General features: G+C 43.9%; 2 protein-coding genes across 8 annotated transcripts in view; one reads left to right on the forward strand and one right to left on the reverse strand.

Moving 5' to 3' along the window:
- LOC119187166 (uncharacterized) overlaps nt 1-21,073 on the reverse strand; it is a 395,971-nt gene that overhangs the window by 220,544 nt on the left and 154,354 nt on the right. The window lies entirely within an intron of this gene.
- On the forward strand, nt 1,786-16,619 carry LOC119165427 (zinc metalloproteinase-disintegrin BlatH1). 2 transcript variants are annotated; one of them, XM_075871844.1, is made up of 8 exons: nt 1,791-2,992; nt 3,046-3,176; nt 6,584-6,639; nt 7,445-7,550; nt 8,503-8,640; nt 11,582-11,714; nt 16,119-16,217; nt 16,549-16,619. In XM_075871844.1, the coding sequence occupies exons 2-8, from the start codon at nt 3,061-3,063 to the stop codon at nt 16,576-16,578; spliced, it is 678 nt and encodes a 225-aa protein (XP_075727959.1). In that variant the 5' UTR covers nt 1,791-2,992; nt 3,046-3,060; the 3' UTR covers nt 16,579-16,619. The 2 variants fall into 2 exon arrangements, with proteins under 2 accessions (XP_075727958.1, XP_075727959.1); XM_075871843.1 differs by having other exon boundaries at nt 1,786-3,176.

Genomic DNA, 21,073 nt, shown 5'->3' on the forward strand with positions numbered 1-21,073 from the left:
CGTCATTGTCGATGAGTCACTCACTGCGCGCTTTCGCAGTGATCACAAGAAGATCGAGGATCACGTTAAATATCTCCTCTCAACGGCAAGTTCACACTGGTTTTCCGGATACCATATTTTTCATATTACATTTTAACATCGCAAACGATTATTTCATCGCTTTGAAAGAGAGATTTCACACCCCGTTTTCTTTAAGCTGCGAATTCTTGTTCGCGTGTAACCAGGAAGTAGACAAACAGCCATGGTATAGCTCTGAAGGTAAAAAACCTCGCTAATGTATATAAGGACGCCGGTTTGCTTCCCTGCTGCAACGGCGGAATTTCAATGGGAGAGACACGCAAAGAAACGGTGGTGTGCTCACTTTTGCATGCATGTTAAGGAAATCAACCTGGCCACAATTTTTACGGATTGCCTCACAACGAGAAGCGTCATACTCATTTATTACTTCTTCTGGCAAGAAAAATCACGAGAATTTATTACCAGGGGGAGTATATTACCAGGGGGAGCAGATGGTCATCGAGGCATGCGTCGCATTTTTTGTTGTAATGTTGCTCTTGAATATATTAATAACAACAAGAACAACAACAACAACAATAATAATAATAATAATAATAATAATAATAATAATAATAATATCTGGCCTTGAATGACCGAAAATCACGATATGAATACGAGAAGCGTCGTAGTGGAGGGCTCCGGTCATTTCAACCATCTGGTATTTTTTTAACGTGCACTGATAGTACACGAGCCTCAAGCATTTGATCTTCGTTGAAGTGTGACCGTCGTCGCCGGGCGCGCAGCCGTGACCTTCGGCTCAGCAGCCGCGAGCCCTAACCACTACATCACCACGGTGAAGAATCAGCAGCCGCGAGCCCTAACCACTACATCACCACGGTGAAGAATCTTTACTTTCATCGTACACGTCGCAGAAAGACACAGCATGGCTACGCGATGGGTGACCTTCTTCGTCTGTTCTGTCCTGAACTTCCTAAAACGTTTGGTACTGCTTTCTTTAGAATGTATTTTTTATACTAAGTATGTGATTATGCTTAGAGGAATGTCAAACTATACCAAATACAAATTACATTTCGGTAATGTATATCTTCTCGTTAACGCAGTTAGATCTCTGTTAATTAGCCTTTACCACTCAGCATCAGAACTTTAGCATTAATGCTAAATTTGTGACGAGAATCTTACTCAGTGTACCATCCACTAGGCTTCAGATATGCCAGTCTTTTGCAGAGACTGCTATTATTTATTGACATAGCTGTACAACATGAGCTATAACGAAATTCTCGCTCTCCTTGAAAAAACATTTTCAAGCTTAACCTTACCATATATACATTTAAACATGCTTCTAAATACAAAACATACATCATCCTCGTTTATTTTTAACGAACAAGAGACGTTCCCAACTTGAGTTGTGACAACCACTTAAGCACCTATTTCAAATGAAATACTGAGTGCCTCAATAAGCAGTCGGTACCCTATTAATAAATGCGAAGCATTTCTTAGCGAACTTCGTCGACTTTGAGCGTATCTATCTATCTATCGGTCTATCTATCTATCTATCTATCTATCTATCTATCTATCTATCTATCTATCTCTATATCTATGTCTATCTAGCCACTTACGACTTTTGGCTCTCCTAGCCGTTTCGATAATGGCATCGATACCAAACTCGGTATGCCATAACATGACTTTATGACGAGCATAAAGGACTTGTCATAACATGAAAAGCACGACATGTGTGTCATGAATGTAATGATTTACGTTTCATGGTATTGCTGCTCTTGCGGTAGTTTACTTGACATGACAAGTTGCAAAACTGGTATGGTGTGACATGACTGCATGGCAAACACAAGCAACAGCCTCTAGCATGATAATAATGAGATGCATGTCATGTAACGACATGACAACATGCCACGTGCTTATGACGCACTCCCGGCCGTTTCACTAGCTTCACTCATACCACATTAGGTATTACGGGACGCCAGTGGATGGCGAAGGTATGTGACTAGTGCAAACATGATAATCATGAGATGCGTGTCATGTAACAACATGACTACATGCTATGCTATTGATGCGCTCGCGTCAGTTTCGCTAGCTCCACATATACCAAATATGGTATCAGGTGACGTTAATAAATGATGAAGGTAAATGACACATTCAAACATGATAATCATAACATAAAAGTCATGCAAGGCGTAATTTACCTCCGCCTCGTAACGTTAGGCAAATTTTAAGGTGACATATCAACCTTCCTCATTCGTGCTTCGCATATCATTGATTCTCACTCTACGTGGGATCCGACAATTTCATAGGGCACCGACTCAATACTCATATACATTTAGCTATTTTTGTCAGCACCTACACACATGCAAGAATGTATAGGAATCTTACTGCACAACTACGGTAGGAAGTTGTTATACAATCTTTAGATTAAAATAAAAAGTACTCGGAATTTCGATTACCATAGGTCTGTGAACTGCTATTTGAGTTCATGAAGCATATGTGAGCTCCTGTAAATGTTCTAGCAAAGCTTTGAGGCAAATGATATCCTGTTGCAACTACACCTACACTGGAGTAGCATTCCTTCACAAAGTGCTATATATTGCTTTCATTTTCGATAGTCGGCGGTGACTGTTACTAATACACGTTGCTCAAGTACAGACTTCCGTCCGCCATCGAGATCAGCCTCGAGCACTGCCGACATCCTGAACTGAAAATTTCATGCTTATGTGATATAGATCTTCATGTATAAATCACTGAAGCTAATATTACTTGTGCGTGTCACGCAACCGCTTCGAAAAACGACGAAATTAGCTTATGTTTATTTTTTTACCTGCTAATGAAATATGAGAAGTTTGGTACACAGCTATACAGGGACCAAGTTCGCTTTACGTTTTTACATTTCTAGGCAAGTGGTATCCTAAGCACCCTTCAGCCTCCCGGCTCGGTAACACTCAAGGGATGTCACATTTATCGACGGGTGAGTCTCGTGAATACCGACAGCTCAATTGTCTAACGCAACGATTTCTTCAGGGACAAGAGGAGTACATGAAAATCACTGAAGAAGGTGAAGTTCTGGTCCTTGAAACGCTGACGAAGCTTGCTGTTTATGCAAGGCCTCGCATGAGTATGTGGACTGCAGACTTGGTCATGCTGCTGACTGAGTGAGCAATGTACCAGTGTTTCGGGCATTAAAACTACTAAAGTGGTAACAAGCTGAACCTAACTAGATCAACAGACGCCTTGTTGCGACATCAACCCTTAAAGCTGTGAACCATCTGCACTTAAATTGATTCCTTTTTACGTATTCGCGCACTTCTAGTGCGGTCACTCGCACTGGAAACTACTTGCAGGTCTCTTGAGCTTTGCCTTCGAGAGTTGAACGTGATAGCGTCATCGGGAATGGTGCACATCACATTTGCTAGCTCTGCTCCGGTCATCGGCGCGTGCCTCCAACATGTCGTAAGCAACCGAACAGCTGTGTGCGTATCGTTGGCCGCTATGATGTCTACTGCGGGTACAGTTATTAAGTGCGCCAGTAAGCCCGATATACTATAATTATTCTTCTCGTGAATCAACAAAGGGCCCACGACACGTCAGTAATGGGTGTAATGGGTGGACCTTCAAAACACCCGCTGGTTGTGCAGTTCACGTGTTTGCACGCTTAGCATGAAGGCATGCTTCTGCCACGCAATATTAGGTGCGTTAAGGATGTTTCTTCCGCTACGTGACATTCACATTGTGTTTTTTTAGTTACTATTGAGCATTAGCGTGGTTTTTCTGTACATCATTGTAGAACCCTTGCCTTTGCCACACAAACAGCCTGGATTCAATTGTCACTTTTAAATCATTTATTTTATATGCATCCTTCTCAATTTCTCGTCATGGACAAAACGATGATTTTTGCTCTCACAACCAGTAACGCCAACCCGAGCATTTCTGCGAAAGAAGCTCTTTAACGCGATCCCGTTAATACAGGATAGTGCGGTTGGCTCGCAGTGAAAGTATATCGAGAAAGGCCATTTGAGTGAACCATTTAGGGAAAAAGGACCAGCTAGCATTAGTGAAATCAAAGTCGTGAGACACTCATGTGTCTCGAATGGAGGAAATCGTAGGCACCTTTTCTTTGTTCGACACTATAGTAATTACAAGTAACAGATAATATACCCAAGAAAAGTTTCTGGGATATTCCTAGAAGTAGATGTATTGTAAGCGTGAAGAAAGAACAGTGGACGAAAACATTACTTTCCGCGGGTAGGATCCGCACACCTGAGACTTTTGAATAGCGGATCCGGTGCTCTACCGCTAAGCTACGGCGGCAGTCCTCTTTTCGTCTACTTTATGGGGTATATATGTGCGTTTAGACATGGGAGCGTCAGTCATTTCCACATGATGCCATTAGGGCGAGTGTGGAACACACTTTTTTTTTTCTCTTGGCCAACCCAAGGCTACTTGACGTATTTTGTTCCATTTGTTCGATCCATCTGATTGCGAACAATGAAGATTCTATTTATATTTCGTTAATATGTAGAGCTTGTTTCTCATGGAGAATGATGTACTGCCAAATATTTCTTAAACTCAACAGCGCAATCATTGACATCCCAATCGATAACTGTCGTACAAGAAAGCAGGGCGGTAAATTGAACTAGAATATGCGCATGTGCTTTATAAACAGTCATGCACAACTGGTTTTTTGCCAGGCTGTTCCGGAAACCGGAATCCTGGATGCTTGGAATCGGAGCTTATGCTCGCATGTTCAGGATAAAGTGAAACAGGTGGCTGGACATTATAATGCCTTATAAGGCAGAAACAACTCTGCCTTATTCAACTACACCCCGTCCCCTACAAAGCAAACGAAACCAAAATTGTCAACTTATAAGGCTGTTTTTGTGTTGTATGGGTCGTTCTCATTTCGTTATGAACCATCTATCTCACTGCTCCTCCTCCATAGCAGCCATCTAGCTATTTACGCTTACGCTATGGCTGGCGTGCGCTCTTTATAGGCCACGTTCAACACATTGTGGAGTAAGCCGTAAGAAAAAAAATGGCAGCATATCTACGGAGTGAATGATAGGGAGTGGGGCGAAGCATCCGTCCGTCCATTTGTTCTTGCTTTCGTGCGTCCATGCGTCCGTCTGTGTGACCGTCCGTGCGTCCATCACCCGTCCGTGCGTGCGTCTCTTCGTGTGTCCGCACGTCCATCCACGCGTCCGTCCCTGCGTTCATCCATGCATCCGCCCTTGCGTCTATCCATGCGTCCATCCGTCGGTGCAGCCATCCGTGAGTCCATCCATGCATGTGTCTGCGTGTCCATTCGTCCATCTATTCAACACTCCAAGTACTACCATCTCGCATCCTTTCATCATATATTCCCGATATAGAAGCACCGCCATCCAGCGGACATTATAAGGACTAAACGAGAGGAGGCACACGCACACTTTCTTACGGCTTGCGCTTCGCGTCTACGTCCCACCTTTAACCACCTCGAGTTCATGGTATATACTAGTTCACTGTATGCATGGCACTGCGGCCCAACATTCGCTAAACCTTTCTAAAACCAAAAAGGTTACGCCCAGCGAGTATAACATAGCAACCCTTTCTTGTCAGATAGTGCTCAATGTACATGCCAATGGCTGCTAATAGGGAATGAGAGACAGGAGAATTCGGCTTATAGTTAACGCGCACGCTACGAATTTTTTATTTTTCAACAACGCACAGGAGAAGTCTCCCACCGGCACCACCTTGAAGGTCAAAACGTATAAGACTGGTTACACACTACGACTACGACTACGAGAGATGAATGGATGCCGCTATAAGGAGCTTTTCCCCTAAAATAGTATAACGAACTCGCAGAATAATTATAAGGTGGTTATTTCTAGCCTAGCTACGCTTTCGCCATAATTTAGTCACGGTACTAAGCCTGTAAGTTTCTGTCGCACGTGTGCTGCATGACCGCTTACTTAAGGCTCATTCGTAATAATGCACTCATTCTACGCCTACACAAATACATGGTTGCAACAGCCAAATATACAAGGATAATAGAGTTTTTGTCGTGTGCCAGTGCTTTTAAGCTACTCTCAAAATAAAAAATACAGTTTCAGTCATCTGATTACTTGGAACCTGTCAGCCTTGAACTAAGAAACAAATTACGAAATATATTATGTCACCAGATTAAAGAGTTGTTACCTGACCACCCTAAGTACTATCTAGAGCAGTTCATGCAAACGTGAAACTGAACAAATTAAACTGCCCCTTTTGCCGAATTACCGTGGTCCAATTATGGGCTGAGCTACTGATATCTTATTTACTTTACCTCATGAGATATCATACGCATGTGAGTGTTTCGTGAATCCCAGGCATGCGTTCACCAAAACCTTGCAAATCATTAAAAATTTTGTTCAGAAAAAATTCATTGCCACAAACGTCAATAACACTCAACAGAACATTTCCTTCTTAGACATACTCTAACGATGATGACAAAACAGACATCATTTACATGAACTTGTATGTGAGATGACGTTGAAAGAACATGTACAATTTCTTTCTTGAATAATTTGCTTCAAAATTACAGTCGACGGCTTGTTTACGTTAGAGGTGGCAAGAAAAATCCATCGCAAGAACTCACTGGTATGTGCTGCTTCAACTCTACCTTCTTTTATCTGCTAGTTCTTTTCATTTTTTTTTTGCGGACACCAACAATATGTCCCCGAATACTAAGTAAAATGTCACTTCTTTTTCTTACGATCTTTGTGCTTCAAACGACACGCCATACAGTCTATTTGCCTCTTTCCTCGTTTCGTTTTACCGCGTCTCTGCTGTATGTGTACTGTCTTCATAATAACTGTCGTATTTTTCTTATCCTGTTTTCTTCATGGATTATTCAATTTTATATTTTTGTCTTTGTTTCCTTACATTTCTTCTTGAAGGCTGCTTTGTAAAATTTATTTTTTTTTGACGCATTCGCAAGCACTTAGGTCACAGAAATCCTACAAGGCAGGTAAATTGATAAATGATAATCAATTTTTGCACTAGCCACTACTTCAATTTGCGGGTGTCTTACGCTAAAGCTGCGAAGTTGCATAAAATTTACAATCACACAGATCTCTGGTGGTATAAAAGTTGGCGCCCTATCAACGTCGTCTATGTTTACCTGATGGTTTGGTAGTATTTACTTCAGACATAACATATAGAGGTAGAAAGGAAAAGCTTGACATGGTTCCCATACTGCACAGTGAACACGTTTTTCCTCTTTGCTGCCCAGTGCGTTTGCGTACACTTATGTTATTTCATTGTACGTAGACGCCATGTGGAGTTTATTTCAAAACAAACATCCGCTTACGCTCTCCACAGGAATAAATACCTTGTAAGCATTCTTGAATTTATGAAGCCCCAGCATGGAGGTAATCTACAGCGTCTTCATGCTTTTGTACAGGTGTCGCGCGTACGAATTCTGCGTGTGGCCCCCACAAAACGTTCATTATTTACGATGGTAACAGGAGGACCGTTGCCATGACGATAGCACACGAAATGGGACACACGTAAGTTCTACATCAACTGGTCCTTGCTCTGTATCCGCCGTCTTACATTTTTCGTTTCTCTCACAAGTCGTTTTACGACAGCGATGATTTACAGTCCTGTAGCGCATCAAGAGTGCAAAGCGTTACTTCATTCACACATTCTCCTGCCCGTGTGTACATTCATACGATTGGGATACCTTTCCTCCCTGTATTTCATTGCTTCTATTACTCTCTCTCTCCTCAGATAGGACGTGGATACTCTGCACGCTAAATTCTAATATTGTAGGTGTGGGTGGTAACGAGAAATATACTATTTTGATCTCCAGTGCATTTTATCAGCAGCAAGCCTCCTCTCCCTCTCCTGATTCAAGAAGCATATATATTTGGATGCTTTATGTGTGACTTCTGTATTACTTCATCTATATTGTGTTTTTAAATGTTACACATGTGCAACAGCTTCCTTTATTGCTTTGGATATTATTTATTTTATATAAAATGTTGTGATTATAGACCCTCCTTAGGCAATGGGCAATTGACCTGTACAGTTTTTCAATTACACAAATTAATAAAAAGTGATCTTTCTGCATTGCGAGCACTCGTAAATCAATACCTTAACAAAAATCCCTAGAGATTATTATATGTATTCGCGAAAACGACATCCAATGAGGCTGAAGATGAAAATATATTTGCGAGGTTAGGTTGAGAAGAGTTATATCGAAATGGTGTTCATTTACCTCTACTGGTGATTTTGTAGTGTATTTTTTAGAGTCTAATTGTACAAACTGTTGATGTGGTTGATGACATAAATTTATCAGGCAACACGTCTGCCGGCCAGTGAGTGAACATTGAGCGTGTAAAGCTTTAATAAATGACACAAAATCTGTTTGCCGTCCAATCATGCGGTCCAGTTGATTTATTTCGTAAACGTATGGCATGCCCAGCCATGCATTTCAACATCACTCTCTTTTCACAGGCTGGGATCGAATCATGATGGTGAAGGCACATCGAAAGATTGTCCGGGGTATCGTTACGTAATGACCGCCGCAACCACTAGACAAACAGTGCCACTATACTCGCGCTGCACCATTGCTACTGTCAACAAATTCTTGCGGTAAGGGTTCATAATAATGCATTTTAAACTTCAGTAGCACTCGAGCACTCACTGTTGGGCTAGTTGGTGCATTAGTAAATTAAATAATCTATTTCCCGCCAAAATCACAACACACACAAAAAAAGAAAACGCATAGAGTTTCATATACAATAATACCTAGAGAGGAATCTGGAGCTGCGATCGTGTACCCTCATGAGAATTACGGGAAGCACAGGCTTCGGATTGGATCGCGTTAGCCAGTGAACTGTCCACGAATCTTTTTCTACAGTTTCCGTTTCATTCGTCGCGTAGAGTGGGTAGTGGGGTGGGTGCAAAGGACTGAAGCTGCGCCTTTGTTTTTCAAAGAAGCTGAAAACTGCTAGACCTCTCAATTTACCGCAAAGCTGGAACTGTGTAAGTCGTGTTGACAATTTAAGTGAAGCGTCGTCCACTGACCGCTGCGCATAGAAGTAGCGTCCCAAGCCAGTGCGGGATATTACATCGAGTTCACGTTTGTTGTTAGTGCGTCTTGCCAAAACCTATTGAAATTAACTGCAAAGCGATGGCGACACGAAAGAAACGCACCACCATGCTCTTCCGACTCGACTTCCCCAAAAAAAGGTGAGGTGCGTCGGGGGCAGACCACTCGAACAGACGCACCTGGCATCGCAGCAGACGAAACGATAAATGTTTTTCACTTAATACTGTGCTGTTACTTCCATAAATACATATTGCGTACTATCGAGCTCAAAACAAGAATGTCTGTTTTCTGATGTTGCAAAAATAATTCAATACATTTTGATGTCAAATTTGGAACGCAATGGCACAACAATGCATACCCTTGTGGTTAAATTTGTCCAAGTTTCACTTCTACCACCTAGTCACAAAACTTTTTTGCAATAAAGTTTGCGCACAAAAAGATGAAGCTAGTTTCAATTGAACGTAACTTCAAATCACTTGGTTTTACACTCACCAAACAAGCGTCACGAATCTCAAGAACGTGATTGATGCGAAGCCTATCCACAGCCTGTACTTCCCCTAATTCCCATGGGGATACAAGCGCCATGACACGCATGTCATGATTATCATGTTTGAATGTGTCATTTACCTATGTCATCCATTCACGTACCTTATTGCAAAATTTGGTACATGTGACGGTAATGAAAGGGCCGCGAACGCATCATGAGCGTGGCATGTACTTATGTTGTTAAATGACACGTATGTCATGTTAGTCATGTTTGCACAAGTCTCATACCTTCGTCATTTATTGACATCCCATTATACAAAATTTGGTATAAGTGAAGCTAGCGAAACGGCCACTAGCGTATCATGAGTGTGGCATGTAGTCATGTTGTTACATTACACGCATCTTATGATTATCATGTTTGGGCAAGTCACATACCTTTCTCATCCATTCACGTGCCGTAATATCAAATTTCGTATATGTGACGCTAACGAAATGGGTGCGAGCGCATCATGAGCATGGCATGTAGTCATGTTGTTGCATGACACGCATGTCATGATTTTTATGTTAGGGTCTGTCGCTTGTGTTCGCCATGCAATCATGTGATACCATACCAGTTTTGCAACAAGTCATGGGAACGAAACCACCGCAAGAGCAGCAAGACCATGAAATATAAATCATGACATTCTTGACATACATGTCAAGATTTTCCTGTAATGACTAGTCAAATATGTACGTCATACAGTCATGTTATGCCACACCAAGTTTGGTATCGATACCATTATCCAGACAGACAGACAGACAGACAGACAGACAGACAGACAGACAGACAGACAGACAGACAGACAGACAGACAGACAGACAGACAGACAGACAGACAGACAGACAGACAGACAGACAGATAGATAGATAGATAGATAGATAGATAGATAGATAGATAGATAGATAGATAGATAGATAGATAGATAGATAGATAGATAGATAGATAGATAGATAGATAGATAGATAGATAGATAGATAGATAGATAGATAGATAGATAGATAGATAGATAGATAGATAGATAGATAGATAGATAGATAGATAGATAGATAGATAGATAGATAGATAGATAGATAGATAGATAGATAGATAGATAGATAGATAGATAGATAGATAGATAGATAGATAGATAGATAGATAGATAGATAGATAGATAGATAGATAGATAGATAGATTCAAAGCCGCCAAAGTGCGCTAAGAAATGCTTCACATGTAAAATGAGCTATGGAGTATGTGGGTAGAAAAATATGTATAAAAATTAGAAGAAAAGGCTAGAGATCTTCCAACTGTTCATGAAAAGGGAAGACCTGCGAAGCCGGGAAAGCATTGTTGCGGGGAGTCGTGCCATGGTGGCGCTTGGTTTGACTTCTTTTCTCAGATCATCGTCGGTGGCGTTGTCTTGACGGGGACGCGCACTTCGCGTTTCCGGTCGCGCCTTCGCTCAGCAGACTGCCACTGTTCCTCTTTGGGACACACGGAAGGCGTCCCACCCATGACGAGTCCAAAGGGCAACTGAAGACTTACGTCGCGACATAAAGTAAAAACTCTATTGGTTCAAGAGACGAGCTTGAGAAAGTCTATAACATCTTATTAAAAGCGGCTACGCCTATTGAGTCAAGCTAAAGAGCGCAGACGCACCCACGTGGCTGATGGTGTGAGCTCGCAAATAGAAGCGAAACCTAAGGGATGTGGAAAGCACCGGGGTACGGCGCTTCTGTCTATCTATCTATCTATCTATCTATCTATCTATCTATCTATCTATCTATCTATCTATCTATCTATCTATCTATGTATCTATAGATATAGATTCGACGATCTCGCGCCATTGTATATGCCCACTCTTTCTGGGGAGTGACGGTGTCATCGCACAGTGGACACACTGAAAGAGCTATATATAAACAGATTTCTGGCATCACAGTATTGAATAGTTCTGCAACAATAATTCATCGTTTCCGCAGCACCCCAAACGCCAAATGCTTGTTCACCGACACACATGTGCCTGCCACGCCAGTCGACCAACACCTTGCTAAACGAAGGGCTGACAAGTGCGGCGGCTACTTGCCCAGGGGAGATAGACTTGTGGCCACTGAGGTGTGATATTTTTTACGTAGTATTTCAGTAATTTACCAGAAATAATATCTGGATTCATCCGCATGTACATTCAGTAAACTTTTTAAGCACATTCGCTAACGCACCGCGACGCGGCAAGGCTAAGCATAAGCTTGTCGACATATTCTTAGCGCATTACTTCTAATTTCCACTTTTGCTGAGAACTGCGATTCACACACTCCTGGTATACGAATACATACCCTCATGATTTTCCGAATGCTGTACGGGATATCGAGAGACAATTTGGTGTTGAGTGTGACCACACCTTGAAGTTACGATGCAGGTGGCGAGATTTGAAGGGCTTATTAGGTCCGTAACGACTTGTTTTTAAACACATTGCCACGGTATCGTGACGGGGTTAGAAGGGAGCAGTTTGTAGATACAAGATTAAACTGTTTTATTTGGCCAAGTTTGTGACAGGTAAACGGAAGGTCAGATTACAGCAATACACACTTGCACAGATAGCCGTCGATCAACTGACCAACGACGAAGCGCGTCGGCACATGCAAGTGCTGTCAAATAATTCAGCCTTACGACTGGCCATCGCGCGACCTATAGCATAACCTCCAGTGTTCGCGTCTGGTGCGCAATCTTAACAGAATTATCTACAAAGACCGCGAATCTTCTCGAACAATGGACGTAGTTCGCGGTGAGCATTTCTGACCCAGTCTTTGTGGGCGAAAACCAAATCAAACAAAAGTGAGAATAAGAAACGCGCGTGGCAATAGTGACGTGTGTGTGGAACTGTCACTCTGGAACAGGCGCTGAAATAGCACACAAAGGAAGACGGAAACTTTGTTGTCGTGGGTTGAACTCTCGAGCTGCCCTGTCGGCCTGCAATATTGTGTTCTTTGCACGGCATTAGCTAGAACCTCTGTCACCGAATAAATGTTCCCCGTACCATCCTTTTGGTGGAGGTGCTGTGTCTTCAAACAACCCGGCTCTAGATCTTTGCAGCGGACGCCACCTTTGTCCGGCTGGAATGCCAGAAACCGACGCACAGCTAACACAGTTTACGCCAGCTCCGTCGCCTTACACACCATCCCATTTTCCTGACCCTGGCACGTTTGCGGAACGAACAGCCCGAACGTCCCAGATTATCTTGTATTGTACGAGGGCAAACACTACAGGTGGAACGAGGCGCTCATGTTGCCAAATATTCTTTTCAAACTCAGGGGTACAACACGCGCCTGGAATGAGACGCAATCAGGAACAACTAACCAGCTGGGGCTTGTGCAAGCTGTAGTTTTGCGGCTTGTTCAGTCGGTCAGTTGCACGTCAGACGGCAGCCAGACACGAACTCAGGTGACGTGTTCAATTATCGAGGGAGTCGTACCTCACATACATCCAAGACGTACTATCACTATGCCGCCAAACTGACAAAGACATAATGGATGCGGACAAGGTAAGTAGCGTGTTGAAAAACATAACTGACGACGTTTTAAACATGCTCATGTGTATAAGACCTGCGCCACTGTCGACTCCATCATAACTGAATTTCAACGCTTCGAACAGGCTAAAAGCAAGTCAATTGCCTAACGCTTCTAAGACTTCCGAACACCGCTGCGACTTTGTCTTGTGAAGATCCTGTGACTCCCCGTTTACTCGCACCATCCTCCAATATAGCAAGTATTGTTCGTCAGAAGCTGGCGGCCATGACACCCGCTACCCATCAGCCGCCTGCGTAAGACAGCTGGGCGAAAATCTCCCTCATTCAAGCCATTGTGCGTCAAGAGTTCGCCAACTATGGCGTCCAAGTTTGCCAGTCAAGCAGCCCCATGTGCACTCCCGTCTACAACGCTGACCACCACGCCGCTCCACTTGTTGCTGCTGCGGCTTCGGCTCCTCGGTTTCCACCACGCTACCGAAATTCATCTGAGAGCCACACTCAAGACGATCGACCTATTCATTTCCCTTGCTCTCGTGTTGGGCACATCTCCCGCCATCTTCGCAATACATGGTATTCCCGGCCAAGCTTTCCGAATGACCGCAGGCAAGAAAGCAGACATTATTCGCAACGCACTTTTTCGTATGACCACCTTCAGGACCCTAGACCTCGTCATTCATCTCTACGCTCTTAAGTGTCCTATGCTGACGTCGTCGCTCAAAGGAACTGGTTTAGCTGCTCACCGTCACCTCAGGGTCACCAGTCACGTTCCCCTCAGTGCCACCGCTCTCCGTTAAGAGCTTATTCTGTTCATCCTCAGGAAAACTGATAAGTGTAGCTCCTGAAAGTGGCACTGCACTCACGACTCAGACCGAAAACCCTCAGCCAACCACAACTTCAAGACCTAATCTACTTCGGGTCTTTCTTTATGGTCTCACCATTACTGCTCTTGTTGACACTGGTGCCCCAATATTTGTTACGAATTGTACGCTTTGATCACGCCTAAAGAAAGTTCTTACGCCTGCTATGTTCTGCACAGTGCTAGTGGCCAACAGAGCCGGACATCAATGCTTGGTAAGTGCATCCTGCGATACTGTTGCCGGCCACCATGCTTCCGTTTTCTTCGCAGTCCTCGATGTTTGCCAACACAATGTCATCATTGGCATTGATTTTATAACGACTCACTCCACCCTCACCAATTTTTCCATTGGTATTTTATGCCTCGCCTCTCCGGCTGCCGCAACAGGTTGCTGTGTATGTTCCTATGCCACTCTTTCCATAATTTCTAGATTGACACTATCTGGCGGATTTCCTCATTGATTGACGGTTACCCCGGTAAATCAGTTTCTATCCTTTGAGAGAACCAATTCATTGGGCTGTTAAACGCTTCTGAGCTGTTAAGTCTTCATACCGACCGAAAGCTAGCGGGTTCGGACCCGGCCGCATTTTAATGGACGCTAATGGCAGAAGCCTTGAATGGTGCTATATCAGTGCACGTTACATAATCCTAGATGGTCGAAATTTCTGGTCCGCTAAACTACGGCGCCCCTCATAATGTTCTTCTGCTTTTGGGACGTGAAATTTCAAGTACTAATAATAAATCTTCACACTTCATTCTGTCATGTGCGATAGCAGGGTGAAAACATTAAGTCGTACTTGCTGTCTCATAGCGAGGCATCTAGAACTATCGACAACATAATATCGGTTTCTTTTTTTATTATTCTTGATACTAATACCAACCATCATACACCTCAAAATTTAACTACCAGGTTTCAATCATTTTAGATCAACATATTGCCACATTATTTTTTCTAAGTTGTTTTACCGCCCCGTTGCACCATCCGTAATTTTAAGCACAAACCACGCCTGCAGTGTTCTAAAAGCTTCAGGACTGTAGTAGATTGTTTTTGTTAAGGTTACACCCACTTCCCGAACATTACAGACCGCCCTGGAACCTACGTGACGGCTAGTGATAACGCTATATTAATCTATGGCACGTGTATAAATGCCGACGCGCTTGACTGTTTGGCATTTGATCGACGGCCGACGCTGTGTTCGCCGCTATCAGATTGATTGATATGTGGTTTTTAACGTCCCAAAACCACCATATGATTATGAGAGACGCCATAGTGGAGGGCACCGGAAATTTCGACCACCTGGGGTTCTTTAACGTGCAACCAAATCTGAGCACACGGGCCTACAACGTTTCCGCCTCCATTGGAAATGCAGCCGCCGCAGCCGGGATCGGAACCCGCGACCTGCGGGTCAGCAGCCGAGTATCTTAGCCACTAGACCACCGCAGCGGGGATCGCCGCTATCAGTGCAGCTATGTTACTGTGATCTGACTTTCCGTGTACCGTCCACAAGTGCGGCCCAATAAACAGTTTTCGTCTGAACATCCAGCCTCCTACTCTCGTCCACGTCGCGACCCCGTGGCAATATGAAGAGTCTGCAAAAAAAGGTTCATGATTAAGGACAAGAAATGGAACAAAAAACAATGAACCAGTATTGTTGGTGACCCATGCTGGCCTTCTGGACGAACCTCTTAGGTGCATGTCGTTTTTGCGCATAATTGATTTATATATTACGTTTAAGCATAATAAATTGAAAGGCTTTTTTCATAGAGCCAGGACAGAAAAAAACAGCCCAAGTCTTCAGTTAGAATGTTTTTAAGAAAGGGGAACTTCACGACTACCCACTGGTTGTGAACGAGTAATTGTCAGTTCTCCCTTTCTAAACCCTTCAAGCGACTGGCGGGATTCTACAGAACTCATTCGTGGAAAAATTTTAGTTCGGAAAAGTTACCTCTAAAAAAACTGTCGCCTATCTCGTGGGCATCTACGTAACTGATTTCTGGAATGTTAGGGTGTAACGCTTGTTATTACCACTGTCGACTAACGCATTGTCATTCGTTTTTATTGATATCTTACCAACCCAAAGTTTTCTGGTTTGATTCCATGCATTCTCCCTTCCTGTTTGCTTCCTTCCTTACCACACAGACGTATGAAATCTGCAAGTTTACTTGCTACACCCAAGCGTATTCGTTTGTCCTTCAGGACGACGACAACACACCTTGTGACCCACTTGATCCTGCTAAGGTAAACGTTTATCTATTTGATTAAACTACCGTCGAACATAATTAGAGGTGTTAATCGGCCCGAGGTATTGCTCGAAGTAAAATGCGCATGGAAGCTACAAAAAATGTTGAATACTAAACCAACGATACGTTTACCTCGGAATACAACTGCCTGTGGATGGTGGGTACGGTTGTGGGCATAATATTTCTAGCATGTGAGTATATGAAAGTGGAAGGAATCATTCTCACAATGCGTAGAAAAAAACTCTCTAGTTTTAGAAGCACCTATAAACATTCAATGAAGCCTTAAAAGCTTATGTCAAGAAATTCTTCGTTTGTTTTTTTTTTTACAGAAATGCGTGCGGGGACAATGCTCCTCATAACACTGAAGTGGCACATTGAATAAAGCAAACAATATCAGTGATTGTGTGGCAAGCTGTTTTTTTCTCTGGCGCGCAAGCTTTTAAAGGGGCCCTGCGACGCTTTTTTCATGGAATCATGAAATTTTTTTCACAAAAGGTTGATGTAGATTCACGAAGCAACTGCTAAAAAATGTGTTCGTATGCAAGAGGCACAAGTGGAGTTACAGCCATTATCTTACGTATCAAGCGACTATTTTCTTCTATCGCACAAGCTAGGGCATTGAAGGCTACGGGGGAACAGGGATTAAAGAAGGGCCAAAAGATGCGCGTCTTAGTGCATGTTATGTCTTTGAACACATTCTTATTATTTGGAATGCAAGGCTTATTTTCAGTGCTAGGGTGGGCTGGTGGGCACGTGGCGACATCCCAAGGTGGCCACGGAAACTATGCAGCCGTGAACATGACCTCCAAGTATTCCTTGAACACGAATATCTCAACGGCAGTCCTGATTACGCACTCCCCACGAAAAAATAATGAAGAATATGACGCACATAGCGCACACGATTACCGCGAGAGAGTGCTTTAACCGAGAAATCCACTGTCAGAGGAGACCAGGGCAGAAAGCAGAGCGCACATTGATTTGATTTGTGGGGTTTACCGTCCCAAAACCACCATATGTTTATGAGAGACGCTGTAGTGGAGGGCTCCGGAAATTTCGACAACCTGGGGTTCTTTAACGTGCACCCAAATCTGAGCACACGGGCCTACATTTCCGCCTACACCAGAAATGCAGCCCAGTAACACCGAAAGTTGGGCGAGTTGGTGATTGTTCATGATTACAAATAAGCAGCGCACGACGTTTTACACAAAGAGAGACGATAGGGACACCGCTGCACTCTCAACTAGTTTATTTCGTAAACGACCTTGGTTATTATACAACAAGACGGTGTACCACGTGCTACAATGACAACGTATTTTCTAAAAAGCCAACTTCGCAATCGCTCAAAGTAATCGATGCTTGGCTTATACAGTAATCTTTTCTTTTTGCGATGTGGAAGGCCTCGATCACTTCCCTTGTCATCTTATCTCTGTGGCTGGAAAGAATTTTAGTCTCAGAGAACAGCGGGGAACAGCCACATTCTAAGCAATGCCGTCTTAAGTGCGAGTAAGCATTATTAGCTAATGCTCTCTTGTGCTCCGTTAACCTTGTATTTATGCACCGGCCTGTTTGACCGATGTACATTTTCCCACATGACATGAGCAAACAGTAAACCACCGCGGTTCTGCACTCAACAAACAAAACACTGTGCTTAACAGAGCACCGACACCTATCCTTTTTAACACTGTGTTAAGCACAGTGTTTTGTTTGTTGAGTGCAGAACCGCGGTGGTTTACTGTTTGCTCATGTCATGTGGGAAAATGTACATCGGTCAAACAGGCCGGTGCATAAATACAAGGTTAACGGAGCACAAGAGAGCATTAGCTAATAATGCTTACTCGCACTTAAGACGGCATTGCTTAGAATGTGGCTGTTCCCCGCTGTTCTCTGAGACTAAAATTCTTTCCAGCCACAGAGATAAGATGACAAGGGAAGTGATCGAGGCCTTCCACATCGCAAAAAGAAAAGATTACTGTATAAGCCAAGCATCGATTACTTTGAGCGATTGCGAAGTTGGCTTTTTAGAAAATACGTTGTCATTGTAGCACGTGGTACACCGTCTTGTTGTATAATAACCAAGGTCGTTTACGAAATAAACTAGTTGAGAGTGCAGCGGTGTCCCTATCGTCTCTCTTTGTGTAAAACGTCGTGCGCTGCTTATTTGTAATCATGAGAAATGCAGCCGCCGCAGCCGGGATTTGATCCCGCGACTTGCGAGTCAGCAGCCGAGTACCTTAGCCACTAGACCACCGCGGCGGGGCAACGCACAGCATAATATACCAGCGTACACATTGTTAATTTTTTCTACAACAAAAAGAAACATCGTCCAGACCTTCGGAGTCCACTAAAGGCATTATTGTTTTGTTACACCATTCATTTTGGCTCGATTTATGATGGAAAGCACAAACACTTCTTAATTTACGGGATATGGATCGTTAAATCTCCGAGGGGATTTCGTTTGCGTCATAGAACAACAGAAATTCGCAGCATGCGGGTTAATTAAAAACGGGCTGCAGGTCTCTGTGCAAATAGGCTTTCTTCTGCCTGTAATTGCCTATTGACAGCGATTGGCATGTTCCTGTAGGAAATATCGATTCGTCACTGCGTGCTTTGCGCCTCTCGAGGTTTCTTTCCTTCGCAACGCAGCGATGAGCATCAGTGCGGCCGCCAGCGTAAGCGTTAGCTCTTGCTGCTACGCATCTACGCATGGTTCACTTTAGACGTCCTTTCCACGACAGAAATACAGTCACTGTAGCGGTGGTGGAACCGGGCACAAGGTAAAATAAGTAAAAAAATAGTACCAAAATTAAAAGTATAAATACCAAAGCACAAGATTACTGCAAAACAAGAAGCAGATAAGGAAAGAAGTCAAACACCTAAGATAGACAAAGATGGCTGCCGAGCTCCTCCACACTTGGTTCAGGCTTGATACCAATTGAGCAAGGCTACCGTAATTTTTTACTACTCTCCAATCTGTCGTTATTCGATATCGTTGAATATGGCGCACTGAGAGCGCCCAGACCGCGAACGATATCGTGTGACACGCTTCATTTTAATCTCGAAGGCTGTGTCGCGCAGCTCTCTCCCATTCCTCGCACACCTGCATGCCGACTGCCTCGCATAGGTGTTGCACGGTCACCGCTCCAGTCACGTTCCTATATCTGTTTACATCACGCCATCGAATACACTACAGTCAAGTACAAATTTAGAAGGCAGCGGCATTTTCCCCTGAAAGGCGGATTCACACGAGCCTCTACCAGTAGGCACGCACCAACGTTACTAGAATATTCTAGTAACGTTGGCACGCACTTCAGGTGACGTCATGAGCCGGATGGCCGGCGACCCCACCGACGGAGAACACGCTGCCTTTGTTGTTTTCAGCTCATCGCGCAAAATACCAATCGTTGGCAGCAGTGCGATAACATAGCTGTGCGTCTAGCTGTCTGAATGAGCCTTTCGAGCTCGCCCAGAATGATCAGGGAACAATAGTGTTTCAATTCAGATATGCTAGCACTGAAATGTGCTTCCATGCCACTTCTCAAATTGAGCATGATGTGTGAGGGACGTTGCTTGTCGACATGTGCAATCCGGTATGTGCTGTAGCATTTTCATCATTATAATTTTACCAAAGCACTCATCACGATACAAGAATCTTACTAGTACAAAAAAACACGCGTTTTAGAAGCAATCACAATTTCTATCGAGTGGGACTATTTCTTAGGCCGCGGAGCGAATTGACTGCTGCGCTTCGTTCATCTGGGGCGGGGCCTCTCTTGTCTTTTAAAGTTGTACCCGACTATAGTTACCTTTGAAAATCTTAGCACTCCTCAAGACTACATTTGGTTTGAAGCGAGCGCTAAATTACGTCCGCTAATATCGCAGTCACGAGTGGCCAAGCTACCACCCCCATTGCCTGCTTCGTGGGCCTTCTCTCTGCCAGCAACTGCTATTTCCGGTCTAACAATAAGCTACCGCTGGACGCGTGGCCGATCAATACGCCCCATTAGCTCAGAGATTCCAGTCTCCGCCTGTTACGAGGATATGGTAGAGCGATTCATGGCAGACCTGTTCGCTCGCATCTCACGAGCTTCTTCGGAAGATATCGAACTCCTGCACCGAATGCAATTGAATTGGCTTCCGCAGCTCTTTTACTGGCGGCGAGTCGCTGCCATCGTGCAAATATGCCGCTCTCTGTCAAGGTTTCCCAGCGTCCCAGTGTTCCTGGATCGTATCACAAGTCTCTACTGCTGGCTCATGGTGACACAACGTTTTTGTCCGTGGCTACTGCTTCGCTTCAGCGCCGGAGCACTCATGGTCGACTACGTTAGGCTTTTGGTCTACTTGGCGGATATAGTGAGAATACGTTGTCCTCACACTGTGATGAGGGCGTGGCATTACCACGGATCGCATTACGCTTGCCTCATAGAGTACTGCCGAGATCCCATGTCTCAGGAATCCCAGATATCAGCTACGTTCTTGGTTCTCTGGCCGGGCCAGCGATTCGCAGCTGTGTACGCCAGAGAGATCGAGGATCTGCTGGCCCTCACGGCCTCCTTGCATGTCGCTATGTGCGGACAAAGCGTGGAACTGCTCTCAGGATTCCACGAAGACCTGAATGCTGCTTATGCAGCGGGTCGCCAAGATATCGGTGGAACAATTCTATTTCAAATCGAACGAAATCAAAATCTTTTATTTTCACCATTTCATACAAAGGTTAAAAAGGGAGAACTGGAGAAAAAGCCGATAGTTCTTCGGCTTGACAAAGCTCCGGTCCCCCAGGCAGACAGTGTTGAAGTTTGTTACAAAACAATAGAAGAAAACATGTTACAAAGTATAAAGCATTAAAGCAATAATAAA

The sequence above is a fragment of the Rhipicephalus microplus genome, chromosome 8, assembly GCF_043290135.1.
Source record: "Rhipicephalus microplus isolate Deutch F79 chromosome 8, USDA_Rmic, whole genome shotgun sequence".
Taxonomy (NCBI): Eukaryota; Metazoa; Arthropoda; class Arachnida; order Ixodida; family Ixodidae; genus Rhipicephalus; species Rhipicephalus microplus.

Bases quoted from the DNA above. Each gene is read 5' to 3' on its own strand.
- LOC119165427 (XM_075871843.1), top strand. From the start codon at position 2,974: ATGTCACATTTATCGACGGGTGAGTCTCGTGAATACCGACAGCTCAAT. The intron at 3,177-6,583 runs GTGAGCAATGTA...TCAAAATTACAG, and splicing joins TTGGTCATGCTGCTGACTGA to TCGACGGCTTGTTTACGTTA. The intron at 11,715-16,118 runs GTGTGATATTTT...CTTACCACACAG, and splicing joins ATAGACTTGTGGCCACTGAG to ACGTATGAAATCTGCAAGTT.